The sequence below is a fragment of the Limanda limanda genome, chromosome 15, assembly GCF_963576545.1.
Source record: "Limanda limanda chromosome 15, fLimLim1.1, whole genome shotgun sequence".
Taxonomy (NCBI): domain Eukaryota; kingdom Metazoa; phylum Chordata; class Actinopteri; order Pleuronectiformes; family Pleuronectidae; genus Limanda; species Limanda limanda.
The window spans coordinates 10,823,443-10,850,834 of NC_083650.1; the positions used below are offsets into that span (position 1 = coordinate 10,823,443).

The 27,392-nt window shown below is 44.2% G+C and overlaps 1 protein-coding gene across 1 annotated transcript; it reads left to right on the forward strand.

Annotated features, from left to right (window-relative positions):
- The first annotated feature begins 6,334 nt into the window (after window positions 1-6,334).
- Window positions 6,335-26,752, forward strand: LOC133021115 (leucine zipper putative tumor suppressor 2 homolog). The gene is made up of 8 exons (XM_061087890.1): window positions 6,335-6,604; window positions 18,214-18,837; window positions 20,006-20,668; window positions 20,788-20,910; window positions 21,094-21,240; window positions 21,509-22,009; window positions 22,455-22,559; window positions 22,726-26,752. Exons 2-8 carry the CDS (start codon window positions 18,247-18,249, stop codon window positions 22,906-22,908), a joined length of 2,313 nt encoding a protein of 770 aa, XP_060943873.1. The 5' UTR covers window positions 6,335-6,604; window positions 18,214-18,246; the 3' UTR covers window positions 22,909-26,752.
- Window positions 26,753-27,392: the final 640 nt, after the last annotated feature.

Here is a 27,392-nt window from a genome sequence, read left to right on the forward strand (position 1 = left end):
CTATATGCACATACAGTACGGTTGCACAAGGACATTTAGAAATGCAGACTGGAGTGGGCAGGGATTGAACCACCGACCTTCTGGTTATTTTCCGATCACGTGTTTCAGGACTTAGCTGAACTTTCCTCTTGTTTCATTCTGTAGGAGTGACCTTGGCACTTTTGTGTGATGGCATATTCTTTCTCCGTCACCCTCCTCTACCTCTCCTTCATCTGTACAACATCGCTGTGCCTGAAGAAACTCAATAGAGAGCCGGTGTAACCCGTTAACAGTAACATTAGAAGCACAGTGATTAACAAAGTGAACCCAAGGCAACCAGGCTGCACAAACATGTGAACACGACCGAGTCAGTGTCATTGAATTCACATAAAGTGTCGACCCTGCACCGAGGACATATGCTGCCACAGTGATATAATCTATCTACCACTGATCTAAAGATTTAATAATCTCTTTCCAATCTGCATCCGTGGGTTCACATCAGCTGATCATACAGGCTGAGATGTCATCTGCTGATTAGAGGTTTGAGTGAGTGTGCGTGCGAGCGTGTGTGGGTGAAAATGAAATCTATGTAATAAATGCATTACCGGGAGAAAGAATCAGTTTAAGGGAGGAGGGCTGGGGCATTTAAATAGACTTAACCCCCCCACCACCCTGTTATCTCACCAATTTCACCCTCTGCCCGACCCCTGTGTCCCAGAGGGAAGACCTTCACCATCTGTCCTCCTGGTGGCTCCTCGTCAGGACACGCTCTGATGCGTTTACCCCCCCTCACCCCCTCCACAGCTTCAGATGATCCCACTGTGTCTCACTGGTGTTCACAGTTACAGCTACGAGGCACATGGCCATCAAATCATGTCTCCAACACAATAATCATCTAATGGCAGAAATCCCGGATCCTGATTGCCACTTTAATCAGCCGCGGCCTATAAAGCCCAACTGACATTTGACGGAAATCCATTCATAAGTTTATGAGATTTTCTGACACACACCAGCGCTTGATTTAATTTCCCGTTTGTTCTATATTGATGCCATGTCAGCGTCATAGAAGCATCAGGTACAGCTGTAAGGAAATCCTAATGTTCATCGATTATTATATTTTATCTGGTTATTTGTCTTAGCAAAATGTATTATATTGATTTGGTTTAAAAATCGTATGCTTTCCAAATATGCTCTCTACTGAGCGCCACTCAAGTTGTTTCATGAGGTCATTTGTCAGACTTAAATTTAATAAATGCGTTTTAGTATTATGCATTGTGCCCTGTTTTCCAAATATAATAAGCATCAAACTTCTTTTTTCTTCTTCTGCATTTGTTGTGATTTTATTCTGATTCTGCTCCACCTTAATCATCTGGGTTAATGTCATTCAAATTAGACAAATATTCCCCTCTGCTCATGTGAGAGCCATATTATGTTTTCCTCCATTGTTGATCAAAGTTTGACCCAAATAGCTGATTTTGTGCGCAGCCAAAACAAATCATCAAACTGCGGCTGACGCGATTTGTCTTGACAGTACTTTGTGTAAGAAGGAAAAATCTTGTCAGCGTGCCTGTCCAGATTTCGACAATCTGCCTGTTTGTGACAAAAGCTGCGAAAGAGCTCGGTCAGCAGCTGTTGGTCGGTTCCTGAAAGCAGCTCCGAGGCTCGGCTTGGCAGTCGGGCTGTGTGGCAGGACTGACCCCTGGCACCGGGACACAGGGACAGAAATCAATAGTCGTATCATATCACTTATCAGACCGTATCAAGCTGACTGATTACCTCATCGGATGCTCGCGTCCAGAGAGGAGGGATGTGTTGGGAGGAAGAGATAGGGGAATGCTGATGCTCATGCAAGACAACTTTTTCACCAGATACATTGGTGTTATGGTCATCATGTAAAGTTTATCATAAGTCTGAATAATCTAAGAAAGAAAATAGATATGTGGATATGATGAGCTACAAAGGGATTCATTGCTTCTTTTACTCTGCTAGAAGTCAGATAAATTCAGTTCTGTTGAGCTCTAACAGGGAAAACACAATTTAGCCAAAATCAATACAAACTCTGTCTCCTTACTTCTTTTTCATTTATACATTTCTGTAGAGGCCAAAAACAAGACCAAGAGGAGATTATTTGTCAATACTGGGTTCACAGCTTGTTTACACTGCTCCGAAGCAGCCAGAGCAATAAGCTATGGCAGCTTTAATATCAAGTAAATGCTGCAAACTTTCCTGGGATTTTGAGTTAAGAGGTTAACAACAATGCTTTGTGTTTTATCTTTGGCATTCAGAGTTCAGGAGAAGAAGCCCAGAGAGGAGCGAGGTCCTGGGATGAGAGCTCTCTGCCTCCTCCCTCTCTCCCCCAGGCCCATAGGAGGAGAACGCTGGGTGACACGCTGAGGTAAAAAGCCACACACACACACAGAAAATAAAACACCCTCTGCAGACAAAACCCTTCTCTGATGACGTTGACCTTCAATATTTGCTGACTCAAGCGTCGTCCCCCCAACTCCCCCAAACTCTCTTGTTCTTTCTCTCCCTCCCTGTCGTCGTTGTTCTTTTTCTCTCCTGTCTTTCGGGGGTGAAGGGGACATTGATCAATGGTCTGACTTGGTGGAGGCTCAGTTTAGAGTGACCCGCTGTGGTCACTTTGTCACACACACACTCACACACATTTATGGAAATAGGGGTCTTGGCCTGCCTCTTTGAAGTGTCCATTTAGGGATTGGGTTTGGAGATGGATGTTGGTCAGAGTGTGTGGCCCTGGAGGGAGGTCAGGGGTCAGGAATTTGTGGCGGAGCTTGTGTAGTTCCATACGGCAGCCGGGTGACAGCAATGCCCCAGAGGACTCAGAGAACATTGGTCTATCAGTTTGCCTTTGCCTCAAATCGAACTTTCTCGCAAGTGACATAATTTCTCTGGACAACACTTGGAGCAAAGTTTATTTGTTTTTTCAGCCTCCACACGAAGCTGAATCCTGACATTAGCTCCTTGTCGTCTCTGTCAGCTCGAGGCTCCACTGTAAAGGCCAGTGAGACATGTGGGCTGATAGTAATGTGTGGTCAACACAGCAGCAGCTGTCTTCCTCTCCTCTTTCCTCTGTCTCCATTACAGATCCGCCGTCTCCTCTGCTCCCCGTCTTTCCTCTTAGTCCAGCCCAGCTGTCCCCTTCCTTCATTAACTGTCTCACAACACAACACTGCCCAGCGCCTGTGTTGGAAGGTCACCTTCAAAACACAAAGGACTCTGTGCAAATACTCCCCAGTGCTTTGTTTATGGTTGATACGTGCTTCTCGCAAGCAAAAGGTGCAATAATGAGTCGTTTTGTGTTAAACATTGATTTTTTTTAATGTCTGATCAACCATAGACTGTTTATAAAGATGTAGACTATCTGCTTCCCAAAAGTGAAGCCAAAGCATCTCGATTGCAACTTGGCGACTGGCTGCAGTATAGGTCATAACCCCTACTTCCTCCATGTTGGTGGATGGGACATGAACCAAATAAAAATCAAAGTACATGCAAAATAAGTTTGAGTCAAAGATTGTTATTGTCATTTTGGTAAGTTCTTCACACTGATGTTTTTACAACTGAATATTTTGCCCTTAAGTTTGGATTTAATTTGTCACCTGAGACGTACTTGCAATTAAGTTTGGGCAAATTAACCGAAAATGTACCAAAAACAACATTTATAACCTCTAACCGCCTTAATCTTGCTCATGTCGGTTAATTCGGACAGAGACGAGAACACACGCAGGTACAAGTTTGAAATAATTATGATTTTAAATTGAAGTCATATCGCCCAGCCCTACTTACCCCATGACCTTTTCATTACTGTGCAAACTCTGGCTCCAAAAATCCAAGATGGCATTTGCATCGTGGATATTTTAGTTTCATTTCTGGATAGAGGGAGGAAGAGAGACACGTCATCCATCTTCATTGCGGTCTATGGTGTGGCTTGTTCTGCTGCCCCCGAGTGGCCAATTAAATCTGTTAATGCAGGTTGATTATCTTATTATTAAAAAATACCTCACAAAATGACCTCACCTGGACATTGTGTATCAGGTTGTTTGGCACCAAAGAGAAGCAGCTGAGGGAATAACTGATGACTGCAGTTGCAAAAAAAGAAGTAAGAGTGTGTGTGTGTGTATGTTATGCTTCATCCCTCTTGAAAAAGCCCACCTATAAACAAGTTTAAACTACTCTTCCTACTTTTTTGTAAACATCACATTCACCCTCCTGCTCTGCACCGACTCATAAACTGAACTGAAAGATTCTCTTAGTTATTATTACCTGTTCGGAGGCTGAAATAGAAAATCTTGCTTACTTTATCTTTTTCTCTCTCACACACACGCAAACACACAACCACTGTCACACTCGTATAAGCGACTCAAAAGCTTTCTGGTGTTGTGTTTTCAGCATGAAGAGGTGGGCCGTGTTAATGGCAGTAAAGTGCCAAGTCAGGGAGCAGAAAGTGAACTCTCTTCTCACTTCTCACTGTGGGACTCAGAGGGAGGTACAGGGAAGTTCCAGTAAAGAGACAAAGACACACACACACACGCACACAAAGCTTCTCCCAGCATTACTCAGTCCTCCTACTGGTTTTCCATGGCAGCGTACAACAATAAAGCTAAAGTTGTTAGTGTTGTCTGCCACACAGCAGAGCAGTGTGAGCTATTTATAAGTAGCTTAGTGCTTGGTGCTGCTCAATTACTGAATTAAACGCAATCGCAAATTGGTGGAAAAATCATTGAACACTTTAACGATCCTGAAAATCTAATAATTGTTTACAGCCATACCAGAAGGGGTGTGAGGCTGTACGTGAGCACAGGGCTGCTCTATTGGGTTAAAGGCTGACAGCATGTGAACATGTTCAGCGTAGAGTGTTAACATGCAAACACGTTCTTATTAGCAGGAAACACACTGATTGGTATCATTTGTCACAGTATTTAACCAAAGTTATTAGACAATTTAAACCTTTGACAGGATGTTGACTCTTCATTAAAAGTCAAAAATCACCAGAGGGTAAATGTCTGTGTCTGTAATCAATCTCATTGCCGTTTTCAGACGTGACCTACGGGTAAAGTCCGGAGAATTGGGTCCGGACTTTACCCCCAGTTGCTTTTCACACGTGCACAACGCAGCGGGAGGTTCTCTACACATCCTCTGCATACTTAGAGAGGTGGAGCAGCCGGCTGCAGCAGGCAGAGGCAGGAAGTGATGACACCGGTGTCGCCTCTCATCACCACAATACACATAGAGCTGTTAGATACGTTATATAAGTTGTGTTTTTCAATGCACTGGTATCAGATCAGTGCTCAGTAATGGCCGATACGCAAAGTCCAGGTATCGGAATCAGTATCAAGAAGATGTTATCTGAACATCTCTAATGATAACTGACAAACATTAGAACCAATTCTGCTAACGTGGCTAAAAATACTAAACCATTTGCTCATTCAATCTTTTTAAATTTAATAAAATGCTGCTTTGATCACTTTGAGCTCATGGAAGGTAATATTATTATTTCTCACTACTTCTTGATACTTGCTGGGACCTAATAGAAACTGCAAATGTTAAAATAAGCATCTAATTAACTCGTGACTACTTAAGAATCATTAGTTTCAGCTCTCATGTGTCTATCTCACATCACACACACTTCACTTTCCACCGTCATCCTCTCAATCTCACCTCAAAAGTCTTCAACCCATCTCAAAGTGCAACAGAATCTCTTCACCACCTTTTGATTTGGCTTCACACTCGTGCTTTACCTGCAGCATCACTCGTGCTCACCTTCATGTGCACAGGAGAGTGTGAGGCATGTGCGAGTAGAAGCAGCACAAAGGTGTTATGTAATTTACTGGTTAATTGACCCTAACCCCCCTCTGTAGGGGCTGCAGCTCTTGTTGTTGTCCTTCTCCGCTGATAATTGCACAAAAGACTTTTACAGTGTTGTTATTTAGACAGACACACACACGGATGTTGTAAGAAGGGGGGTGTTCCCCTGATGCATGTGGGCCCATCACACACAAATCAAACTGACCCAGTGGGAAAAACTGCTCCAAAAATGTTTCAATCTGACGCAGGATTGTGTTGATGCAGTGAATATGTATGTGTGAAAGAGAAGGGGATGGATGAAGATCAGGCTTAAAAGAGAAGGGGGAGGAGAAAGAGAGAGAGAGAGAGAGGCAGAGTGTGTGTATGTGTGTTAAAAGTAGAGGGAAACTAGAGGCAGGGGGGCTGGCAGACAAAAGTATGAGAGGGGTGGGAGGAATGAGGAGGAGGAGGAGGAGGTGGGGGAGGCGGTGCTAAGGCTGACGGCAGGGAAGGAAAACTGAGAAGAGGAACAGTGGAGTGGAGTGAGAAGAGAGAGGAGGAGGACAGGACAGGAAAATAAGGGGGCTTCCATTTGAAATTCCTCGCGTGGGGATATGAAGTCCTGGAGCAGTGCAGAGGCAACGGCAGGAAGGTGGAGGGTGACAGAGAAGAGGTCGACGACCGAGGGGAAAGAAGAAGGAGGAACGACCAGGAGAATCTGAGCTGACAGAGATTGGAGGGATTTTCTTTTTTTCAAATTTTTAATTATTTTGCAAGAGAGACAGACAAGCGGAGGCAGCGATGCAGGGCTCTCACTGGGGTGAGTGTGTGTGTGTGTGTGTGTGTGTGTGTGTGTGTGTGTGTGTGTGTGTGTGTGTGTGTGTGTGTGTGTGTGTGTGTGTGTGTGTGTGTGTGTGTGTCCGTCTTAATCCTCTCTAATTAAGATGGTCTTTGTTTACATGGATTCAAATCAGCTTGAGGAAACTTTGGGTTCACAAGCACCATGGGTCAGTGGGAAGCCACTTAGGAAGGTGTCATTTGCGATAATGCCGTTAAAGGAAGGTGTTAAATGGAAAAGAGTTGGAGACAAAAGTTGTTTGGCAGGCCCGTCCACACAGAAACACTGATTTAAACAGCACTGGAAACTAGTGGAGGAATGCTGGACAAGGCCAAAAAAGTCTGTGACGATGACTAAACTAAACTCTGGATAAACTGAGATCTGAATGGTGAAGAATCTCTGGAAAACTTGGTCTCTGGTCCGTTTTTGCCAGAGATTGATTGAAGGCAGCTGGATGATTCAGAGTCAGCTGACTGGCATTGACTTAAAGTGAGTTTTCTGCAGTTGTTGGGACTGTGGCTGTTCTGACTGACCCCCGGCCTGCAGGGGAAGAACAGGGCCGGTAGCTCGGATTTGTTGAGGTGAGATGATGAGTTTTTTGGTTGGTCTGTGAGCTTTTCTAATCCTGACCCTGGGTAATCTGCTTATTACAGACTGTGGGGGGTTATTGATTTGAAATTTCAGCCTCGTAAGAAAAGCTGTTCCACCCTCTGGACAGTTGGCCTGGAGGAGGAAGAAGAAGAGGAGGAGGAGGAGGGTGATATTCAATCTGTCTGTGCATACACACACACACACACACACACACACACACACACACACACACACACACACACACACACACACACACACACACACACACACACACACACACACACACACACACACACACACACACACACTCACACACACACACTCCCACTGAAGATAAGAAAGAGCACAAGGCGATATATACATTCTTCTTCCAAAACAGACAATTAGGCTGCATCTCCAAAGTGTGACCCGTACAAAACATGTTTTGTTTTTTAATCCAGAGGACTCAAAGGGAATCTTTGAGTTTTCTTTTGATGACGAAGCACTCCGGCAGACACAGGCTGCTGCTGCTGTTTCTTTTCTGTCTTCCCTACGCGTGTAATTACAAGACTCCTTGTGCGCCTCGGGCCACATATTGTAGTTTCTCATCAAGTTTGTTATGGCCCCAGAGTGATGTGTCAGCAGATATGTTTATAGCAGGAGTGGTTGGAGGGGCCGTCCATTCAAGTCGACTCTTTGTAGTAGCTGCCTGTTTGACCGTGTCATGTTGAGGTTCTCGTTCGAGAGAAGGCTGTAATTACTCACGCTGGATTGTGGCGTTGACTCAGAGGGACTGATGCAGGTGTCGAGGCGTGACCGCTGACGTAAAGTTCAAGTCGAGCGCTGAGGTAGAGGGGAGCAGTGGGGACGGACGACCGGTTACCTCATCTGATCCGAACAAAACAAATGAGCTAAATGTGTGTTGCAGGTTACATACGTAATCTCGTTCAGCTGTGTTGGCTCATGCTTCCTGTGTGCTGTATATATTTACAGTATTAAAAGATAATAAAGTAGCTTGAATTGAAAGGCAAAGTGACCTATCTCCTCTCTCTTTCGCCTTCAGTTTCCCCCTCTCTTTCATCCTCTATACTCGGGCTGATAGTCTGTTAAATTTTGGAGGCAACTGGTAAGATAATAACCTCAGCAGGCAACAAATCCTTTATCGAAATTATCCATGGTTTCTCCTGGAATGACTCTTGGGCCTCTTTTGACACAACAGTCATCTGCAAAGAAAAAATATGGTGACATTCAAACTGAGCCACACAAGGAACGGGATATTCGGCCTTAACCCAAACTTCAAAGTATGGATACACAATGAAACATCGATGAAATGCTGTATTAGTTGGAAGGTACTTGTGACAAAGGAGATAATCAGTACTACCTTGCTTAGATGTTTATCTACCATCTCCCATGTAAGACTTTATTTGCAGACATGGACAAATGGGCTTTCTTTGGAGTTTGCCTCTCACTTATAAACAATGCAGCAGGAGATCGTACAAGTCCGACATGTTCACAACCCGACAGCGTCATCCAGGAAGTATCCAGAATTTTTACTTTGGGGCTGGCAGGAAAAACTCTGGAGAGTATCTGGAGCATAATGTCATCATATCCGGAGTTTCTCACATGTAGCAGCATATGTCAGAGTAACAACTTTTTTTAAGTTTGCATGTTTGATAACTTGTCAAGGCTTGTTTTTTGTGACACATCAGAATCTGTGACCTGCAGTACAACAATGGCTCAGGTAATGTTAGATGCATTGTGCAGGCACAAATCTCTGGGATTTATTAAGTTGATCTGTGCAAATAGATAAAGTAGAAATAATATTGTTTTTACTTAAAAACACTGCCTTTAGATCTATTAGTGCAGAGATGTCATTTATCACTTCAGACTCACAGATGCTTCCAGCTCCTTAGCAGAGAACTGGGAGGAGCAGAAAAATTAGTTGGGACACAGTTTAAGAACATAACAGAGCGGTGACAAAACATGGGATGTAACTCCTACAGCCTTTCAGCACAGTAGAATCCTTGTGGTTGAGGTGTGACACTGAGTAAAATAAAAACCAAGTAGGCTCCTTGTTTTCTAACAAAGATGCTTTTGATTTTAGATGTTTAATTTTGGGATTCGAAATCAATCGGATTCTATAAGCGGATTCCAAACTGGATTCAGATCTGAGCTCCCATTATTTTCCAGTGGATCCCGTCGAGCTGAATCTCATGCCAGGTGTTTATGTAAAGCTTCCAGTTGAGAAGCAACATGGTGGACGACTGAAGGGGCGAGACGGAGGAAGACTGAGTGAGAGATTAAACGTCGGCCTGGCCTCTGTTCAGTTTGCTGAATGAGTGTTTTCCACGCCAGTCTGCAGCCCCCCCTCCTCCTCTTCCTCCGTCTTCCTCGAGTTTACAGTGGTTGTGGACAATATGTCTGAAAACGTCTGCACATGTGCTTCTTTGCCATGTCAGATATTTCCCCTGATGAGTGGAAGTGAATTATACATGGAGGCTGGCACCGTTAAAATGAGGCGTCGCTGCTTATGTAATAGTTGCTGTGAAACTCATTTGCAAGGCTGTACTTAGTAGCGTGTGTTTGTGTGTGTGTCTGTGTGTGTGTGTGTGTGGGTGGGTGGAATTATGTGTGTTAGGGTCTGATCAGGGATTTCACACTGATGCTGTGACACCTCTGCTAAAATGATTTCTTTTTTTTGAAGCTGAGCCGTGTCAGATAGTGTAGCGTCAGTGCAGCCCGGTCTTAAGGAAGCTGCTCTGCTGCCGTCGTGCATCCTGTCACCGCCAGCGCCTGGCTCTCCCTCGCATTGTTGGTCACGTTGTCAGTCAAAGTGTGGCTGCTTTCAGCGTGAGATAACAGGCTCTTTCTCTCCGCTCTCTGCCCTCTGTTCCACTGAAACAATGGCTCTCCACTGTTTCATGCAGTGAAAGCAGCAGGGGGGGAAGGAAGGGAAGTTTAGGAGGGAAAACTTTGCTCTTCTCGCCTCTGTTGGGACAATGAGTGCACTAGGATTTTCCAAAATCTGGTATACAACCATGCATAAGACAGGATTACCTGCTCTCGCTCTGATAAGAAATTGTTGCCACTGTATTAAGTCCATAAGTCATTGATCCTCACCAACAGTAGTCCACAGGCCAGACTAATCCCCGTCTCTACCACTGGCATCCTCGGTATTTCCAGTGTCTGCGGGTCTGACCACTGGCCACCGCTGGATAACTGTCAGTGGCTGGAGAACCTCCTGGAAAATCCGACATGTGGAGCGGACCAGGAATGTCAGCCATCCTCCACTTTTTCACATACTGGTGCCTCGATTTCCTGTGGTGCCAGCTGACTGCAAACCAACAGCTTTACTGCTGTGAGAGGCTAGGTCCCAAAAAACATATTAATTTATCAGATAGTTCCGACGTTAATTTAAGTTTTGACCAGTTCTCAGTGCTAAGTTTGTGTACAGCTGTTCCTGTTTAAAAAACATTTAAAGTGATAGACTTAGTTATACTCCCCTTTGTTTTGCAGTTTTGCTTCCACCCTTCATTACCTTTATTTAACGTTGCCAAATTATTTTATCAATCTTTATGTAAGCACTTTGCTTCCTACCATGCTCTAATTTTAATCCAAGCATGTGTGTATGTGTAGGTGTAAAGTTTGCTTGTGCACATAGCAGAATGATTATTTTATGACCAAACCATTAATAGCACAGTAAAGGTCACATAAGTCTTGCAAAACTGCCCTTTAAACTAAAGGTAAAACAACCGAAATATAATGTTTTAATATAAATATAATGTTAAAATGCTGGCTAGCTGTAATATTTCCCAAAATGTTTCACTATTTCTTTAATATTTTGGAAATTTTGCCTATTTTGATGACTGAGAAACATGTTTGAAAGATATTCAGATTTTTTTTTTTTCATAGTATCAGTACTGAAACTTTGCACTGGTTTCCAAAGCTGGCAAATGAGCCTTGTGATGTTTAGACAAAATAGGAACATTCCAGTAATTTTCTTCACATGGCTAAACTTGACATCGGCAAAGATATTTCCATGGCTACCTCAACTGTTTTAATTAGCTGATGCTCTGCGGAGACACACAACTCATTTCACTGTCCCTCAAATAAGCATTTGACTGACAGTTTGCGTCCCTGAATTACCACAGTGTGTTTTCACAAGGCTCTGTCGCTACTTTCATGTCATTGACGTCTACTGAATCCCATTTCAATAGATGCTCTCTGGCTGCTCTCTCCGTCAACCCCCACAGGGACTCGGCGAGTTCCTCTGCAGTTATGTGTGCGCTTCCATAGAAAGAGACGGAGGCCTCGGTCCCCCCGCTCTCCGGCAGCCTCTCAGGTCCGAATTGAGGCCAGATGCTTTGAGATGCTAAGGAGCCAACCTGCCCGCTGTCAGACGATCACAAGCCTCCCACTCCCTCATTCACCTATTCAATCACTCTTTCTCTTTCTTCCTTCCTTCCTTTTCCCACTACTCCTCTCTCATTTTCGCCCCGTGCATGGCCTCCGCTGCCATGGCGACGCCTCTAAACAGAGCTCGAAACTAAAGTCTGCAACACCAACAAGCTGGTTGTAAAAGAAAGGGAAGGGGGGAAAAAAACAGGACTGAGGGCGGACCTGTTGCCAATTACTCATGCACAGACTCACATTTTTCGAAACCGTATTTCTCCCTTTGTTTCACCTCAGAAAACCTGCTTTGATAGAGTCGGAGCCCCGCGGCAGCCCGGACACTCGGGCAGCGTGAGTTAAGCTACAATGTCGACCACGTCGCTCTGCCAAAGAGGACAATGTCTCTCTGATTTGAGCAGAACACGATTTGGCACTGAGGCACGGCGTTAATGAGGAATGAGTAGGTTTGCATGCATTCAGAGATCACACACACACACACACATTCTCCCACACACACAAACAAAGGCAAGCCATGTGGGGGAAGGTGACAGTGAGCGACCACTCAGACAGACGGTCATTGTGTTGGAATGGAGGCATAATATAACCTCAGGTCTTCTGGCAAAACATTAAAAGACTTCTCTTCTCATTTTACAGTGGAGTGGGCTTACTTCATTTCAATAGCATTTACTTTGCCGTTTTTGAAGTTTTACTGCGGTGTTTGTGTGAGTGGATGCCTGACGAATGGGCGAGCAGATTAGGTGCGGACTGATTGACATGCTGAGGTATTGCGTGCGCCTGTGTCGCTCTTGTTCATACTTGTGGATTTCCTTTTTGAGTACCCAGCGAGGATCATCATGGATCACTTAGCACGTTCATTTCCTCTATCCGTCTTTCTCACCAACTAGTCTCGGGATTAATTGAGGCCACCCCAATTTGGAAATAAAGTGTAGTGAGTATTTCTGCTGGTCCAAACAAGTTCTCAACAATTTCACCTATAATAGGAATAGTTTTGATCCTCATCCGCACGGTTCCTGCTCTGCTCTCTCAATTTTATACTTTCCACCTGTTGCTCTCATCTTCACGTTGGCTTTGCATTCGGTTAGTCACGCTGCGGTGTTGCTGTTACAGAAGGGCCAGATGAAAATCTAGCCGGCTCAGACCAGCAAGGAGGGGGGATGGAAAAAAGACAGAGTGACAGAGGAGCGGTGGAGCAATAATCCAGCACAGGAGGCAAGGAAGAGGAAACGGGTGAAAATGAGCAGGGACAGGAAAGAGGGATGAAATCGGAGGAAGGAGGTGAAAGAGCCTGAAAACACAGCAGTTAATCAGGAAGATGTCACCTTTATAAAAGGTTAAAGCTGCTCTAATCAGGATCAAATTACTGTAACGTGGAACAGGGTCGGCCCTGGAGATCAGTCCACAGAGAATCAGAATGACACTGTGCATACCTAATACTTCAAGGCTCGATAGTCGCCTTATGAAACAACCTTTATATTCACTAGATCTGGATATTTACTCATATCTGATTCTGTGTCAAATTGCACAAACATCTATAAATATCCCCTAAACATTGGCTGTATTTTTCCATCAATACCCTTGAATTATTCTTTGAGAAATAAAGGAAATCTTTGACAACATCCTATCTTGTAATGTTTTTCTGCACCAGAATCTAATGGGTGCTTCCTCGGGTCATGCACCACCCTTCCAGAAAATTTCATGGAAATTATTTGAGTAGTTTTCGCATAATCCTTTGTTTTTACATAAATTATTCTTTAATCAGTTGAAAAAATAATCCGTTAATTACTCATAACGCCAAACATTACTAATCCTAACCCTTATCAAAATAATAATTTCTTTCAGCCCTTTCTTATTTATTCCTTTTTTCTGATTAATGTGTTGGCAATGGAAGCTTGAATAGTAGTTATGCTGCTATTGAAAAAGCAGAACACTTTGTCCTGATTTGTTGGGTCACTCATGTCCTGGTTGGCTTCACTCTAGAACTCATTTGCAACAGGCAGCTCTTACCTCGCTGGTTTCACTGGACTGAGAACACACCATCTTGGTTTGTTTTCATAGTTAAAGCTCACATCCACTGAAACCTTGTCATTTCTCTCCTCTTTTTCCCTAAACGTTACTTTATCTGAAAGAGGCACATTCGGAAGGAAAATGAGAAACAAGAGAAAAGTCAAATCAGTGACATGTTTGGTACTGAGCAGTAGAATATATGGTTTATGTTGGAAACAATGTCTCCCTTCAGGTTTGATTTTGTCCGGAGATCTGAAGGTGCTCAGACCCGGTGTCTGTGTGCTCTCCAAATAATGACCAAACAGGATTATAGATGCCTGATTTCCCCGAGAGCTCAGGCCTCTTTGGAGCCTCCCTTTGGACTACCTGGCATTGGAATTCCCCTATACCCCCAACCATCACCTCCACCCACCCGCCTTTGTGTCCTCACCCCTGAAACCCCCTTCCTTTTCTTCCCTCTTCGTCTCGCTCTTCTGTCTCCCTCCTGACTCACAGCAGAGTCTCCGGAAGAGCTGGAAGGTTGCGTGTGATTGCGAGGGGCGATCTGGTGCTGCGGAATAATGGGCTTCCTCTCCTGAGTAATACCGCTGTTATTAACAGACTTATCATAACGGGATTATTTCCCCATGATAGATCCCCACTTCTGGATCTTGTTAGAGAGATACCTGGGAACTTCTTGCCTCTGTCAGTAGTGCTCTCACTCATCCTCGGCCAGTTGGTGCCCTGTGGAGGGTAAACTCTCCCAAACCCTTGGTTTATTTTCAGCCCCTGTCGGAGGCAGTGAGGCTGCCTTTGAGCCATCCAGCATCATTTAATAGTTGTAGAGTGTCAGGATGCAGTGTAAAGTGCCCCTGGTTTGACCCCATAATAGCTGGCAGCAACACTACAGGAGTTTATTTTTGAACATCGAATCAAATGCCTCGCCGAGAGAAACACCTCATGAAAGACTAGCAGAATGATTTCAGGCACTTGAGATGTTTTCTATATTTAGTGACCATGACTGGTTCCTCTCTGCCTGTCTTGTGCTGCTGACAACAGAGAAGGATGCGTATAATCAGGAAGGTGGTGAAGGCGAGGCTGCAGAGATGGAAAAGGCATTTTCACATTGTCAGAGGAATGCAGCCGAGGAGGGCAGGAGGAGGGCTTCAATAACTCTTGAGAAATAGCCACGGAGCGAGATCAGAGGGGGAAATTAGCTTTTGAGATTGGTTGCCCGAGTACCCAGAACAAAAACAGACCCTTGGAGGTCACAGGGGTGGGAGGGGAGAATCAGACCAGCTCCCCTCTACTCATTGGGGGGTCGCAGGGTTACGGCTGTGGGGGTCACGGTTGACGGTCTCACAGGGTTGTTAATTCTATTATCCCTGCCTGAGAGGTCCTTGTCAGGAATGGGAGGTGGGGAGGCTGGATAAGAAGGTGAAAGGAGGGTGAGACGCATGATTAAAAACATTTCTTGCATGGGAAGTTCACATCACATACCACACTTTATCTCCTGACTCATGTGTACTCATGTGTCTCTTTTTAACTCCTTCTCACTCCCTGCATTTGTATATTTATAAAGCAACCCTCAAGTTCCAGGTAGAGCTGCAGGATCTTGAAAAATTATTACAATTTAATGAAACAATAAGTCACAATAACTGTTCATTTACTTCCTGGTTGCCGTCTTCAGCTCTTAATCCCTCCACGATCAATTGCTTCTTATTGATCCTTGCATTTATTCAATATGTTTAAACTAAACTAGTTTGTATTGATCTGAGTGCCACATGGTTTGTTTCATAGAACCATCTGGGAGAGCTTCCTTGGAAACAATTTGGAAAAGAGCAGGCGCTTTCAAAAAATACTTGGCAGATGATAAGATGATCTCTTCAGTAGTCGTTAACAAACCGAGAGTTTCCACAGTCTACAATTCAATAATCTGAATTTGATGCCTTAAAACATTTAAAATATGTTAAAATACACTAGGTCTTAAATACATTTAGGTTAATTTAATGCTACTTCTGTTCCACATTAAAATTATTTATAAGAGAAGTGTTTTGGCGCCATGTATAGTTATTAATGTTTCCTTGTGTGCTAGTTCTTTCTCAACAATACAGATATAAACACGCTGGATGAAATTAATAATAGAACTACAAACAAGAACAATGTGGAACTCAAAACTGAGAGTCTACAAACACCCCAGTCAGAATTTATAGCAGTACATTCAGCTTGGCTGTGGGAAACATGGATACTCACTGTCTTTGTATAGTTTGTTAGATAACACAGCGTTTTGCGGGTCATTCTCTATTCGGCAACTTCATCTTATCTTCAATTATGGAAAGTGTATGTAATTCTGGGACTCTGATATTCCTTCATATGTGTCTTACTTGATGTCGGTCTTAAATTTCCCTCATTGTGGTCTTATAAAGACTTAAATCTATCTTGAAGAAACCTTGCTATCTATCGCCTCTCAGTGTCGTCACACCACAGACACACTCATAGCTGCCAGTAGTTCCTCCCTCACATGACCTTTAGGTCTGAAACACTGTGTTTCTGCCTCTTTGAGCCTTGCAAGATGGATTCCGGCCGGGGAGAAATCCATCTGCCTCGCTAGAGTTAGTTTTACGGCGTGTTTTTAAATCACCTCCACTCATACCTGGCAATACTTGAAGGCAAATAGGGAGAATAGGGTCAGTCCATCCTCAAAGGAATTTACGGTGTGGAGCCTGGTTGTGCACATGAAAGTAAAAGAAGTAAGAGGAATTGTTTTCTCACCTCCCAATTGCCTTATCATTAACTATAGTGGGCGTGGTCACCAGATTACGCCTGATAACAAGTAAAAGCATCAGTATGCTTTGAGCTTAGTGTTTTTTAGGAGCTTTGAAAAGCATCTTAAAATTGTAACTTTCCCAAGCTAGAATTGAGGCTTTGGGGTGAAGTGACATTCTGAAATGTCTACGTCCCGCAGTGAAAGCAGTGTCATCATTTGGAGCTTCTATTGCAGCATTCTGATTCCTTTTCTTCACAATGTTTTGTACTCGGCTCGATTGCTCGTGTTTCGCTTGTGCTGCTCCACCAGGAAATGTAGATCAAAGCAGATGTTTACACTTCAAGTCTATTTTCTACCACTTTACATAACTGCAGTGATTGTGTATTGGACTGTGAGCATTGTTATAATGCAGGCGACCTAAAACTCAAAGAGTGCCTGAACACCTCGTTTGTGCACACACACGCGCACACACACACACACACACACACACACACACACACACACACTCACACACACACTCTGAGCATTGAAGCTGCCTCTGCAAACGTGCTGCTCACACTGCACCTCCTGAGTAGACGTGAGCAGGACACATTTCTATGGAATCAGGCAACGCGGCGCTATCTGATCTAATTCCATGATTCAATTGTGCTTCAATAAACAAAAACCATGCCCCCTTTCTATTTTGGCATTTACTTTGGAGGCCATACGCTTCCTCTGGGACTTTCTTGATTGATGCGCTGTGTGTGCGTTTCTATGGGTGTCAGTTTGTGTGACAGTGTTAGTCCTGGCAGACTGAGTGCAGCCATAGCTGGCGTGGATTATTCCACTTGGCCAGACGGATTTGGGCTTGGCACGCCAGGCTCAGGATACGTGTCCCCTCTCTGTCCCCGCAGGCAACCAACACTGATAATACTATCTGGAAATGGAAGACCTTAATCTGCTGCCACTTACTGTGTTGTAGTAATGTGTATCCATGTTTCTCATCCTAAAAATAGTGGCTCGCTCTTTTCAAAGAGTTTTTTTTCACAGGCCTGTGAGCATTGTGATCGTGCATCAGGAAAGTGACTAGATTTCAAACGCCTTTAGAAGTATAAGATACAGATGACTGTGCACAGGTTCAGCCGAGGACATGCGGGAGAATCACAGAGCAGCTGCAGACTGTGATGACCATGACTCATTCGCTCTACCTCTGTCTGTGTCGTCCTCGGTTTCTACTAAATTCATCCTCTTTTTTTTTTTTTATCTTCCTGCCTCTTTAATGACTTGGACAATTAGCGGTGGCGTCGCCAGAGATGCAGAGTGTATTTAATGAAGGATGAGCCCTCACGGGGAAGAAGTGGGGGTCTGGGGACCTGCTCCGTCTGGAGGAAGATCTCAAATGAACAGCTGTAAAGTGGCTGCGGCTAATGAGTTTTGCGAGTGACAACCGGCTGGGAAAAAAATCAATAAATAATTTGGCTACATTGTTGCTAAGAGGATTGTTTTTAATCATAGGTTTGGCACGTATACAGTGAATCCATCTCCTTTCATCGAAGTTGAGGCATTTAATCATTTCAATACAAACTATTTAATAACAATAACATTAGCCTCATAATTCAACACTGACAATAAAGAACTGCTTGCAATCTACCATATAATGAGTCTCATTCATATCATTCTTTACACGTGGATGTGATTTGAGTGTCAGCACCCTGCAGGATCCGTATAGATTGTGTTTTGCGTTTATAACTTGGAAAAGCACTGGTGTAAATGATAATATCTTCAAGGGAGCATGTGTAATATTCACATCTGTTGCACATAGAATATGAATTTGTTAGTTCTCTCTGTGTTTTCTCTCTCTCTCTCTCTCTCTCCTCAGAGTGTGTGGTGTGTCTGACAGCGTCGGGCTGCCATGGCTCTGGTTCAGGCACTACCAGTGACCGTGACTGACCACTCCAATCCAGGTCTCGAAGTCCAGCAGTGTCGGCCGCTATCATCCCACTCCCCCTCAGGCCCCTGCTCTGTCCCCTGTGGGCCCTGCAGCTCCGGGACAGCCATGGGTTCTGTCAGCAGTCTCATATCGGGCCGGACGTACCAGGAGAAACACTGCCGGGCTGCAAGCGAGTTCTCCACCAAACCACGGCGCTCCACACCAGCTACAAGCTGCTTCCGGCTTCAGGATAACACCCTGCGCAGCGGGAGCTCTTTAGAGCAGTTGCTGGTTATCAGCCACCAAACGCAGCCTCAGGCCCACGTTCTGCCCCCACCGCTGCCCACCAAGAAGCAGCCTCGGCCCGGGAACTCAGCTGCAACAGTGGGTGGCATTAATGGGAACTTTGGGTACGTGAGCGACGAGGTGGTGGTCGGGGACTGGAACGACAACGTGGTGGCAGCTGCAAGCCCTTGCAGTGACTCAGAGGAGCAAAGGGAGAACAGGACACTGAACGGCAACATTGGAGGACCTCCACCCAAACTCATCCCAGTGTCTGGACAGTTAGAGAAGGTAGGAGAGGAGGTCCTAGAACGAAACCGACAAACGATGAACAGAGGATGACGTCTGTTTTAGAGACAATTTATTTGTTTTATACATTTTACTTTATTATTAATTTCTTTTTTGAAGGTATAGGGATATGTATAAAGTAGAAACACTACCTACCTGACATTGATATGTGTTATGAGGTCATTATTCAGGCCCTATTTGTCTGAGTACCTTTAATGTTTGGTGAAAGTAGAGTGACAAACAACACTTCTACTGAATAAGAGATTTTCTGATATATAATAATTTTATACTATTTTATACATATATTCGACTACTTTGACAAAGACAAAGCTGAGATTGGACTTAAGGTATTTGTACACAACATGTGAGTATCATGCGATATGCGAGTGTCTCTAAAAGGCAAATTTAAGAAGACACCTTACCAGCTCCATGCTGTGTAACTGACCATGACCTCTGACCTGAAGATATTTATTGCTAAAACGTTAAATTTCAACTCATGATCACAGACTGACATTTAATATCATAGTGAGACATTTTTTCTCAGTCCTCTCGTGAACACACACTGTCCCCATGAAACACTTATGCAGACATGAGCGTTTCTGCCCCTTGGCTGACACCTTTAACAGCAGGTTACCTCAGCTGTCTAATTGGCTCTTTATTTCCATCGATTCAGGGAGACGCTTGATCATTGGCCCGACAGGCTCAGATGGATCATTTGACAGCTACTCACCTTGCAGACAGATCATGATGATCAATGTCATAGCTCACTCACATTCAGCTGCAATGTAGTTAGTGAACCCAGAGGATGGTTGCTAAGCAAAATACTCACAGAACGTGAGGAGTGTTTGACTCACTCTGTCTTTGTCTCGTCTCTTCCTCTTGTCCTCCTTCCCCTCGTTGTTTTTCTGCCCTTCAATTAGATTTTCTCTGGACTCTCCTCCCTTCTTCTCTCTCTTTTCCCTGTCCCTTCATCTTGAAAATGACTTTTTTTTAGATTGCTAAATGAAGCCCATGAATATCAATTAAACCAAATTAAAATAATCAGAGCCGGGAGGGGTGACCTGCCATCAGATCACTCACCCCTCTATAATGAGTTTATCCGACTGTTTCTAATTGCCCAGCTCAGTATTTTTCAATTACTAATCCTGTTCTTATAATTCTGTGCTTTCAGAACATGGAGAAAGTGCTGATCCGCCCCACAGCGTTTAAACCCGTCATTCCCAAGAATCGTCACTCTGTGCAGTACCTGTCACCGCGCCCAGGGGGCACCAGTCTGTCAGAGAGCCAGGGCAGCCTCAGCCTCCTGCTGCCCCTCGGAGGAACCAACATCTCCATCAGCACCAAAGTTAATGGAGGCGGCAGCAACTCCAGCACGGAAGGGAAACGCAACTCCTACAGTGGTGGTCGCAATCCTCGGAGCAGCCAGTCCTGCTCCATGTCCGATTCAGGGAGGAACTCCCTCTCCAGCCTCCCCACTCACAGCAGTACAGGCTACAGTTTGGCCCCCAGTGAGGGCTCCAGCTCTGGGTCGGGCTCCGGGGGCCAGCTGGAGCCCGTCACAGGCCTGGGTCGAAACACTTCAGGTGGAACTGGGAGCCACGGTCACACTAACTCAGACAGTGGACGTTCCTCATCCAGCAAGAGCACGGGCTCGGGGTCGCTGAGTGGGCGCGGGCAGCCCCTGTCAGACAGCGGGTCCTGTGGCCACTCGCCCCCCCCGGTGGAGGGTTACGAGGCGGTGGTGAGGGAGCTGGAGGAGAAGCTTAGGGAACGAGACCTGGAGCTCCAGCAGCTCCGGGAAAATCTGGATGAGAATGAAGCTGCTATCTGCCAGGTGAGACATGAAGCCGTTAGCCAAACCACAACGATTAAACTGTCTCTCAAAACACCAAAGAAAGAAGTTGATGTGCTTCAAATACAGATGAAGAACTCACACATGTCTTTTGCTCTCAGGTGTACGAGGAGAAGCAGCGGCGCTGTGAAAGAGAGATGGAGGAGATGAGACAGAGCTGTTCCACGAAGATGAAGCAGGCCTCTCAGAAAGCCCAGAGGGCACAGCAGGTGTTACAGTTACAGGTATGTTAAGAGTTTAAAAACCTCTCAAAACATCTACTGTATGCAATCAATCATCCTCCAAGAGTCACTGTCCTGTTTTTCAGTTTTTTTTACATATTTAATGTCAAATATGAGTCAACACTTAACAGAAAAGTTTAGAGATTTGCTCCAAGTTGGAAAACACACGTCTCTGTGTGTCGTCAGGTATTTCAGCTACAGCAGGAGAAGAAGAAGCTGCAGGAGGACTTCTCCTCGCTGCTGCAGGACAGAGAGACACTGGAGAGGAGGTGTGCCACCATCCAGAGGGAGCAGACGCAGCTTGGGCCACGTCTGGAGGAGACAAAGTGGGAGGTGAGAGTCAGTGATTAAAGGAACCTATAATATTGAGCTGCTATGTTCCTATTTGAGTCTTATCAGAGAACCATTGCTGCTTGTCATTCCTCATTTCTTTCTCACCTCATTTTCTAGTCATCTCTCAATTGTTAATGACCTAAAATGAAAAGTTTTGTCACGGGGGACCCTACATAGGCTCAAATTTGCCAAAGTAAAGAGTAAAGAAATCAAAAATGACTGTTTGTATCTGCCCTGAGAAACATGTTCTCCTCTCTCCCCCCTCCAGGTGTGTCAGAAGTCAGGAGAGATCTGCCTACTGAAACAACAGCTGAAGGAGCTCCAGTCAGAGCTGAGCCAGAAGGCAGGAGACATTGTTGTCCTGAAGGCCCAGCTCAGAGAAGCCCGGTCGGAACTGCAGGCCAGCCAGGTCCGATCTCAGGAGGCCCAGGCGGCCGTGCGGACGAGATCACTGGAGCTCGAAGTCTGCGAGAATGAACTCCAAAGACGCAAGAGTGAAGCGGAGCTGCTGCGGGAGAAAATGGGCCGTTTGGAGGATGAGTCGGCCCGGCTCCGTGACACTCTGTCCAATCACACCTCGGTACCTGGAAATGCAATCATGAAGGGGCAATGTATAAACCTGTCTCTACAACATGGCAGAGGAAGGACCGGTCCCAGTCCTTCTCTGTATCGAGATGGAGAAGAGACTCATTTGGTCTGGGGCGGAGAGAGTGATGAGGCCAAGGCTCAGAGGCAGAATGCAGAAACAGTGTTGGGACTCAGGCAACAGGTACAGGATTTTGCGGAAATTAGAAAACAGGGCAGTGGTCCAAAGTACTGAATTAGATTTAGTCAAGAACTGGGATTAAATACATCATTACCATGGTGTGCTACTTTGTTCTTCAGCTCCATCACATTTCAGAACAATCTACTTTTTATTTTTACTTCTTCTTTTATTTCACATTTGTAGTTGTTGATTTGAAGATTAAAGAGAGAATATATGATAAGTTGAAGATCGAACTACAAAACAGTCTATAAGGTGGTTAAAATAGGCTCCTTCACTATTAATAACTGAATAGTTTATTATAAAGTTATATATTATTTTATTCAAGCTTGTTGACAAAAATAAACATACACATATCTGCATATATGAGCATGTCTATATATACATAAAGTACATATACAGTATATATCCACACAGGTGTACAAGAGGTTTCTTTATATCTTTTTCTAAGATGGACAGAGTGAAGGCGGAGCTCATGTACGAGAGGAGGACGAGTGAAGAGCACCTCTCTCGGTTCGAGGATGAGAGGAGGGTGTGGCAGGAGGAGAAGGAAAAGGTAAAAAGGAAGAAAGAGAACCATTCATTCACTGTCAGCCTTCATCATGTGCATTTTTTTGTCCATGGTGGTGAATGCATAGACATCTACATGGATATATTGATTGATTTCTCAAACTTCCCCCACATACTCACATGCTGTTTTTGTTTTTTCTTCTTTCACCCAGGTCATCCGCTACCAGAAGCAGCTGCAGCAGAACTACATCCAGATGTACCGTCGAAACCGGGACCTTGAGCGGGTGATGAGGGAGCTGAGTCTGGAGCTGGAGAACAGGGACATGGAGGACTATGAGGTTCACAGCGGCAGCAACGACATCCACTTTGAGGAGATCACCGCCACGGAGATCTAGACACACACACACGCACTTGCAGTAAAATGAGCACAGAAACACACAGGAACCCACACACAAAAATCTTGAACTCTTCGACATGGTTTTACCTGGACCACTGAGCTCTCACCACTTATCACTGTCAGAACAAAAATTGCCCGAAGGTGAACGCTTACTCCAATAAATCCTCACAAGGTGTCCGCCCCTGAAGCTTTCAATGAGTTTCATCCCAATCCAAAGCCAGCACAAAGACTTCTTTCCTTCTGTTGAAAAAGCAGTTTTTTAAAAGTGTTTCTTTCGCAGACCACGTTCAAATCAGGGTATCGAACATCGGCGGGAACTTAAAGCAAAAAATGTTACTACGCGTCCAAGTGGAGTTGCACTTTTCCTGGTAGCACAGGCAGTGGACCACCAGCATGCATGTTATGATGCATCATGACAATTAGTCCCATCCACACCAACGCCACGACTGCTGATCACCTGTCCAAGCTGTGCCCATTCTCAACTCCATAGACTGTATATGAAGATGGATGACACTTCCCCACTTCCTCCTACTGTGCAAAAAATGAAGCTTAAATATCCCGGATTTGCTTTTGACGTGATTTGGAACCAGAGTCTCCACAGCAGTGATTGAGGGGTGGATTGACCAGGCATAAGTCATTCTCTGCTTTCAACTTTGTCGTTTCACCCCATGTCATTGCATCAAATTTCTAACAAAAAATTCACACTTAAATTAACCTCCGTGTGATTAGAACTACCTGAAATGACAAAAAACTTTGTTTAGCTTAGACTCTTCAGTTAGGTCTGCATCCCATAATTAAAGCCTAGTTCACACCACACAATGTTCAGCCCTGTTTGCAACTCGCCAACAAAAGCCCCTGATCGATGCAGATCTGCAGTTGCCAATTGCAAACATCTGCAAAATGTGTCAAACTCCTATCACATTTCCAGATGTAGTCAGAGTCTGCAAAAACTCCAGCCAATCAGAGTGTAGGACGGGGTGAAGGTGGGCTGCATGTAGTGATGCGGTGCCCCCTGATCTGTCAGTTATTGGGGGAAAAACAAGCAAGTTCAAAATCAAGCAGAGCAGCATGTCGGGTTCGGACAGAAAAAAGGCCTGAATGCCTGACTGGTTGGTCAGGCCCGGTTAGTTTTTCGGCCTTGAATAGGCTTGGACAGAAAAACAAAGACACAACTGTTGTGTCCACCGAACCGTTTCACCTTCTCCAGCTTGATGTGTCATTCTGTGAGCAGGATGGATCTCTTAGACTCTGTCCTCTTTTATTTTATCTGTGATTAAAGAAACACTAGTCAGGGTTTGTCAGAGGGAAAAGAGCAGTCGACTAGCGTAAACTCACAGCGACTGCAAGTCTCCTGATCACCAGAAGCAAGTTGTGTTGTGTTTGCTGCCCAGTGATCTGCTGTCTTAGACCTGTAGTGTGAACTGGGCTTAACTTTTAAGGAAGCGAGGTATATTAATTATACTGCAGCCAGCCAGCAGGGGGCGATCAAGATGATTTGGCGTCATTTCATCCATCTTCATATACAACACAAAATGTAACTGCTAAAAGGGAAGCAACACTATAATATTACAACATACACTGTTTGTATTTATAGGTGTTGAGATGATGAGTAGTTCACTTCATGTTATACAGAGGATAAGAATACTTTAGTCCTGGAGGTATTTCCTCAGCAGTGTGTATTTGAAAAGGAATGTATTGTGACTGTTACCACTCCAGAGAAATGCAGTATAAATGGGCAACAGAAGAATCCGCTCACCAAGGGATACGCGGGATTATTTTGCACAACTTCCCTTCCTCTTTCAAGTGAAGCAAGCGATCACACTCATAATAAACCAGGCTTTACATTTGGCTCTTGGTTTGCTTACACGTGGACGTCGTTTTCTGCCCTTTCCCAAACCGCAGAGGATGTAGAGGCTTGGAGTTCAAAGGAAACGGTTTATTTCAACGCCCGGCCATGTTTTCTAGACCACCAAGAGTCTCTGCTTTTGCACTTGATCAAGGTGTCAACTCATTCACAAGCTCTGACATAAACATTTACATTTTTGTGTAGCACGAGGAAGCAGACTGTAGCATGGTAGATATCAACAGGATGCTGCTGATTCTCCTTTTTTCTCTGTCTTCTTCCGCCTTTGTCTCTCTTCTATCTCTATATCTGCTCTTTTCTCAGCTATTTTTATAACACTGAAAAGCACCTCCGCGGTCGGTATCAGGAAACTGTAAATGGAGCATATTCCTTCAGTTTGGTCACCACGTCACTCCGAGATATAAGCCAGTGTTTAAACCGTAGGCATGCTTATTCAGAGTTTCCATTTATTCAGCTTCTCTCCCATTAGTGCTTTTTATTTAGCTTTTGGCAGCCAAAAGCCAAATAACATTTTGTCGAAGTCTTCCTAGTCTCCCCCTCTAGACTATAATCTTCCATGACTGCTAATACAGGTAGCGCGACTGGCATGTCTGCATGTCTTTGTTGTATCAGATTTCAGAAGACGCTGGCTCAGTTTGCTTTGAGATGGGGATTTGCAGATGCAGTAGCTGCAGCACTGAACGTCCTCGAGGCGAGTCGGCTGTTAAAGCCCTGAGTATAAACCGATGAGCAGGATGTTAGCATCCGCAGCTGTTGGGTCACTCAGTTTGGCCACAGCGGCGTGGCGGGTCTCTATGGAAACAATACTAACGTGCTGAGAACTTTATTTTACAAAGAGTCTATATCACAGAATTATAGCTAGATGGAAATCTATATAATGGAGGAGATGTTGTATATTTTTTTATATTTAGCACCTGAAGATATTTTGTTGTAGTACTGGTATAAGTGTGGGTTTAATATGCAAATTATAAAGACTTATATATATACATATATATATCACATACCAATATTTCAAATGATGGATCAATTACAAATGGAGGCAGCAGCATAGACAGAGTGCACCTAACACTGTAATGCATGAGAATCTGTTTACAATATATAACCTGTGTGACACAAACTTACATTATCTGAAGACCAAACTTTGCAGCTGGTAAAGCAGTTAGAAGCTTTTATTTATGGTTCAGTTTTGACCTGTTGTCTCTCCATTTTTATTGATCTGTCACTTGATCACAGAATCACAGCGGTCCGTGTCCTCATTGTGCGTTTCGTCCTTCACAAGACGGATCGGTGACGTCTTTGCCGAGTCGAGGTTGGAGCTGATGTGATGTTTCCTATTCTCGGAAATCCAATTTAAATCAAACCTCTTCGAAAGATAATTTGACCGGTCTGTGTTTTGCAGGACGTTCCCACATTCAGCGTGGCTTAAAGACATGTTTCAAGATATTAAAAAGTCTGCACTGTGCATAGATTGTTAACATGCAGCTATGGGAAGTGACTTTTGAATGGAGCAAGATGGGTTTGTCCAACCATATTCACTTTGTTAACCAGACGTAGACTGTTACTCACTCCCCACAGGTTAACAGACAAACAACAAGCACAGGTGTTGCACATCAAACCGACTCCCAAAGGTTCTGTGTTCACGCCAGACCTCCACTCATTCGTCATATCTCGTTCCTCCGTATTGTTGCGTAAGCGTTTTCTGTGTAAATATGTAAAACACTAAATAGTATAACAGAGTGACATTGTTGAGACCAAGTGTCTATTTTCGAACGTAGCCACTGTGATTAGACCAAAGCAACGTAACACATTTCTTTCTTCTTTTTTGTTTGTGTGGCAGTTTTCTTTTCACCCTTTTGTGCATATCTTTGTTTCGCTTCTGTTGCGTCCTCCATAATTCATTAAGTATGTAGTTGTCCATGTATATTTTTACGTGTACAATTCTTGTACAAATGACTGTGTTTTTAATTAAAGAACAAGTTGTCACACCTCAGACTGACTGTTGAGTTACTGTCTTTTTTTAATGCCTCCATGCCGACGACAAAGTCATTGTGTTTTCGTGGAATTTCTTAAAGGTTTGACAAACATTCAGTTAGACTCAAAGATGAACTGATTTGGTTTTGTTGGTTAAAGATCAAAGGTCATCGTTATGGTGACTTGATTTTCTTGTGAATGTGATATATAAAAAAACACCCTTAGGAAATATCATTATATCTAGCACAAACATTCACTTGGACTCAAGGATGACCTGATTAGAACTTGGAGGTCAAGGGTCAAGGTAATTGTGACCTCACATACCCTTTTTTGTATCGTGAATGCTTTATCTTAAGGATGCCTTGAGAGAATCCTTATTGGAAAAAAATGTCACGACTCACTCATCAGATTTGGGGGGTTCAAAGGTCAAGATGACCTTATGAGTCAACAAGAAAAGTGTGTTGGTTGAGGCTGCTCTGGTTAATGGAGGCATACGACAGCCCGGCTGTAATTCTAGCTTTCCCTTAAACACATGGTGAACAAAGAGCACTGAATCATCAAAGTTTCATCTTAAACCTTTATTTGTATCTCTGGATTGAGACAAGTCACTTATTAAAACCAAGTTTGTCCAACATTTTATCAACATT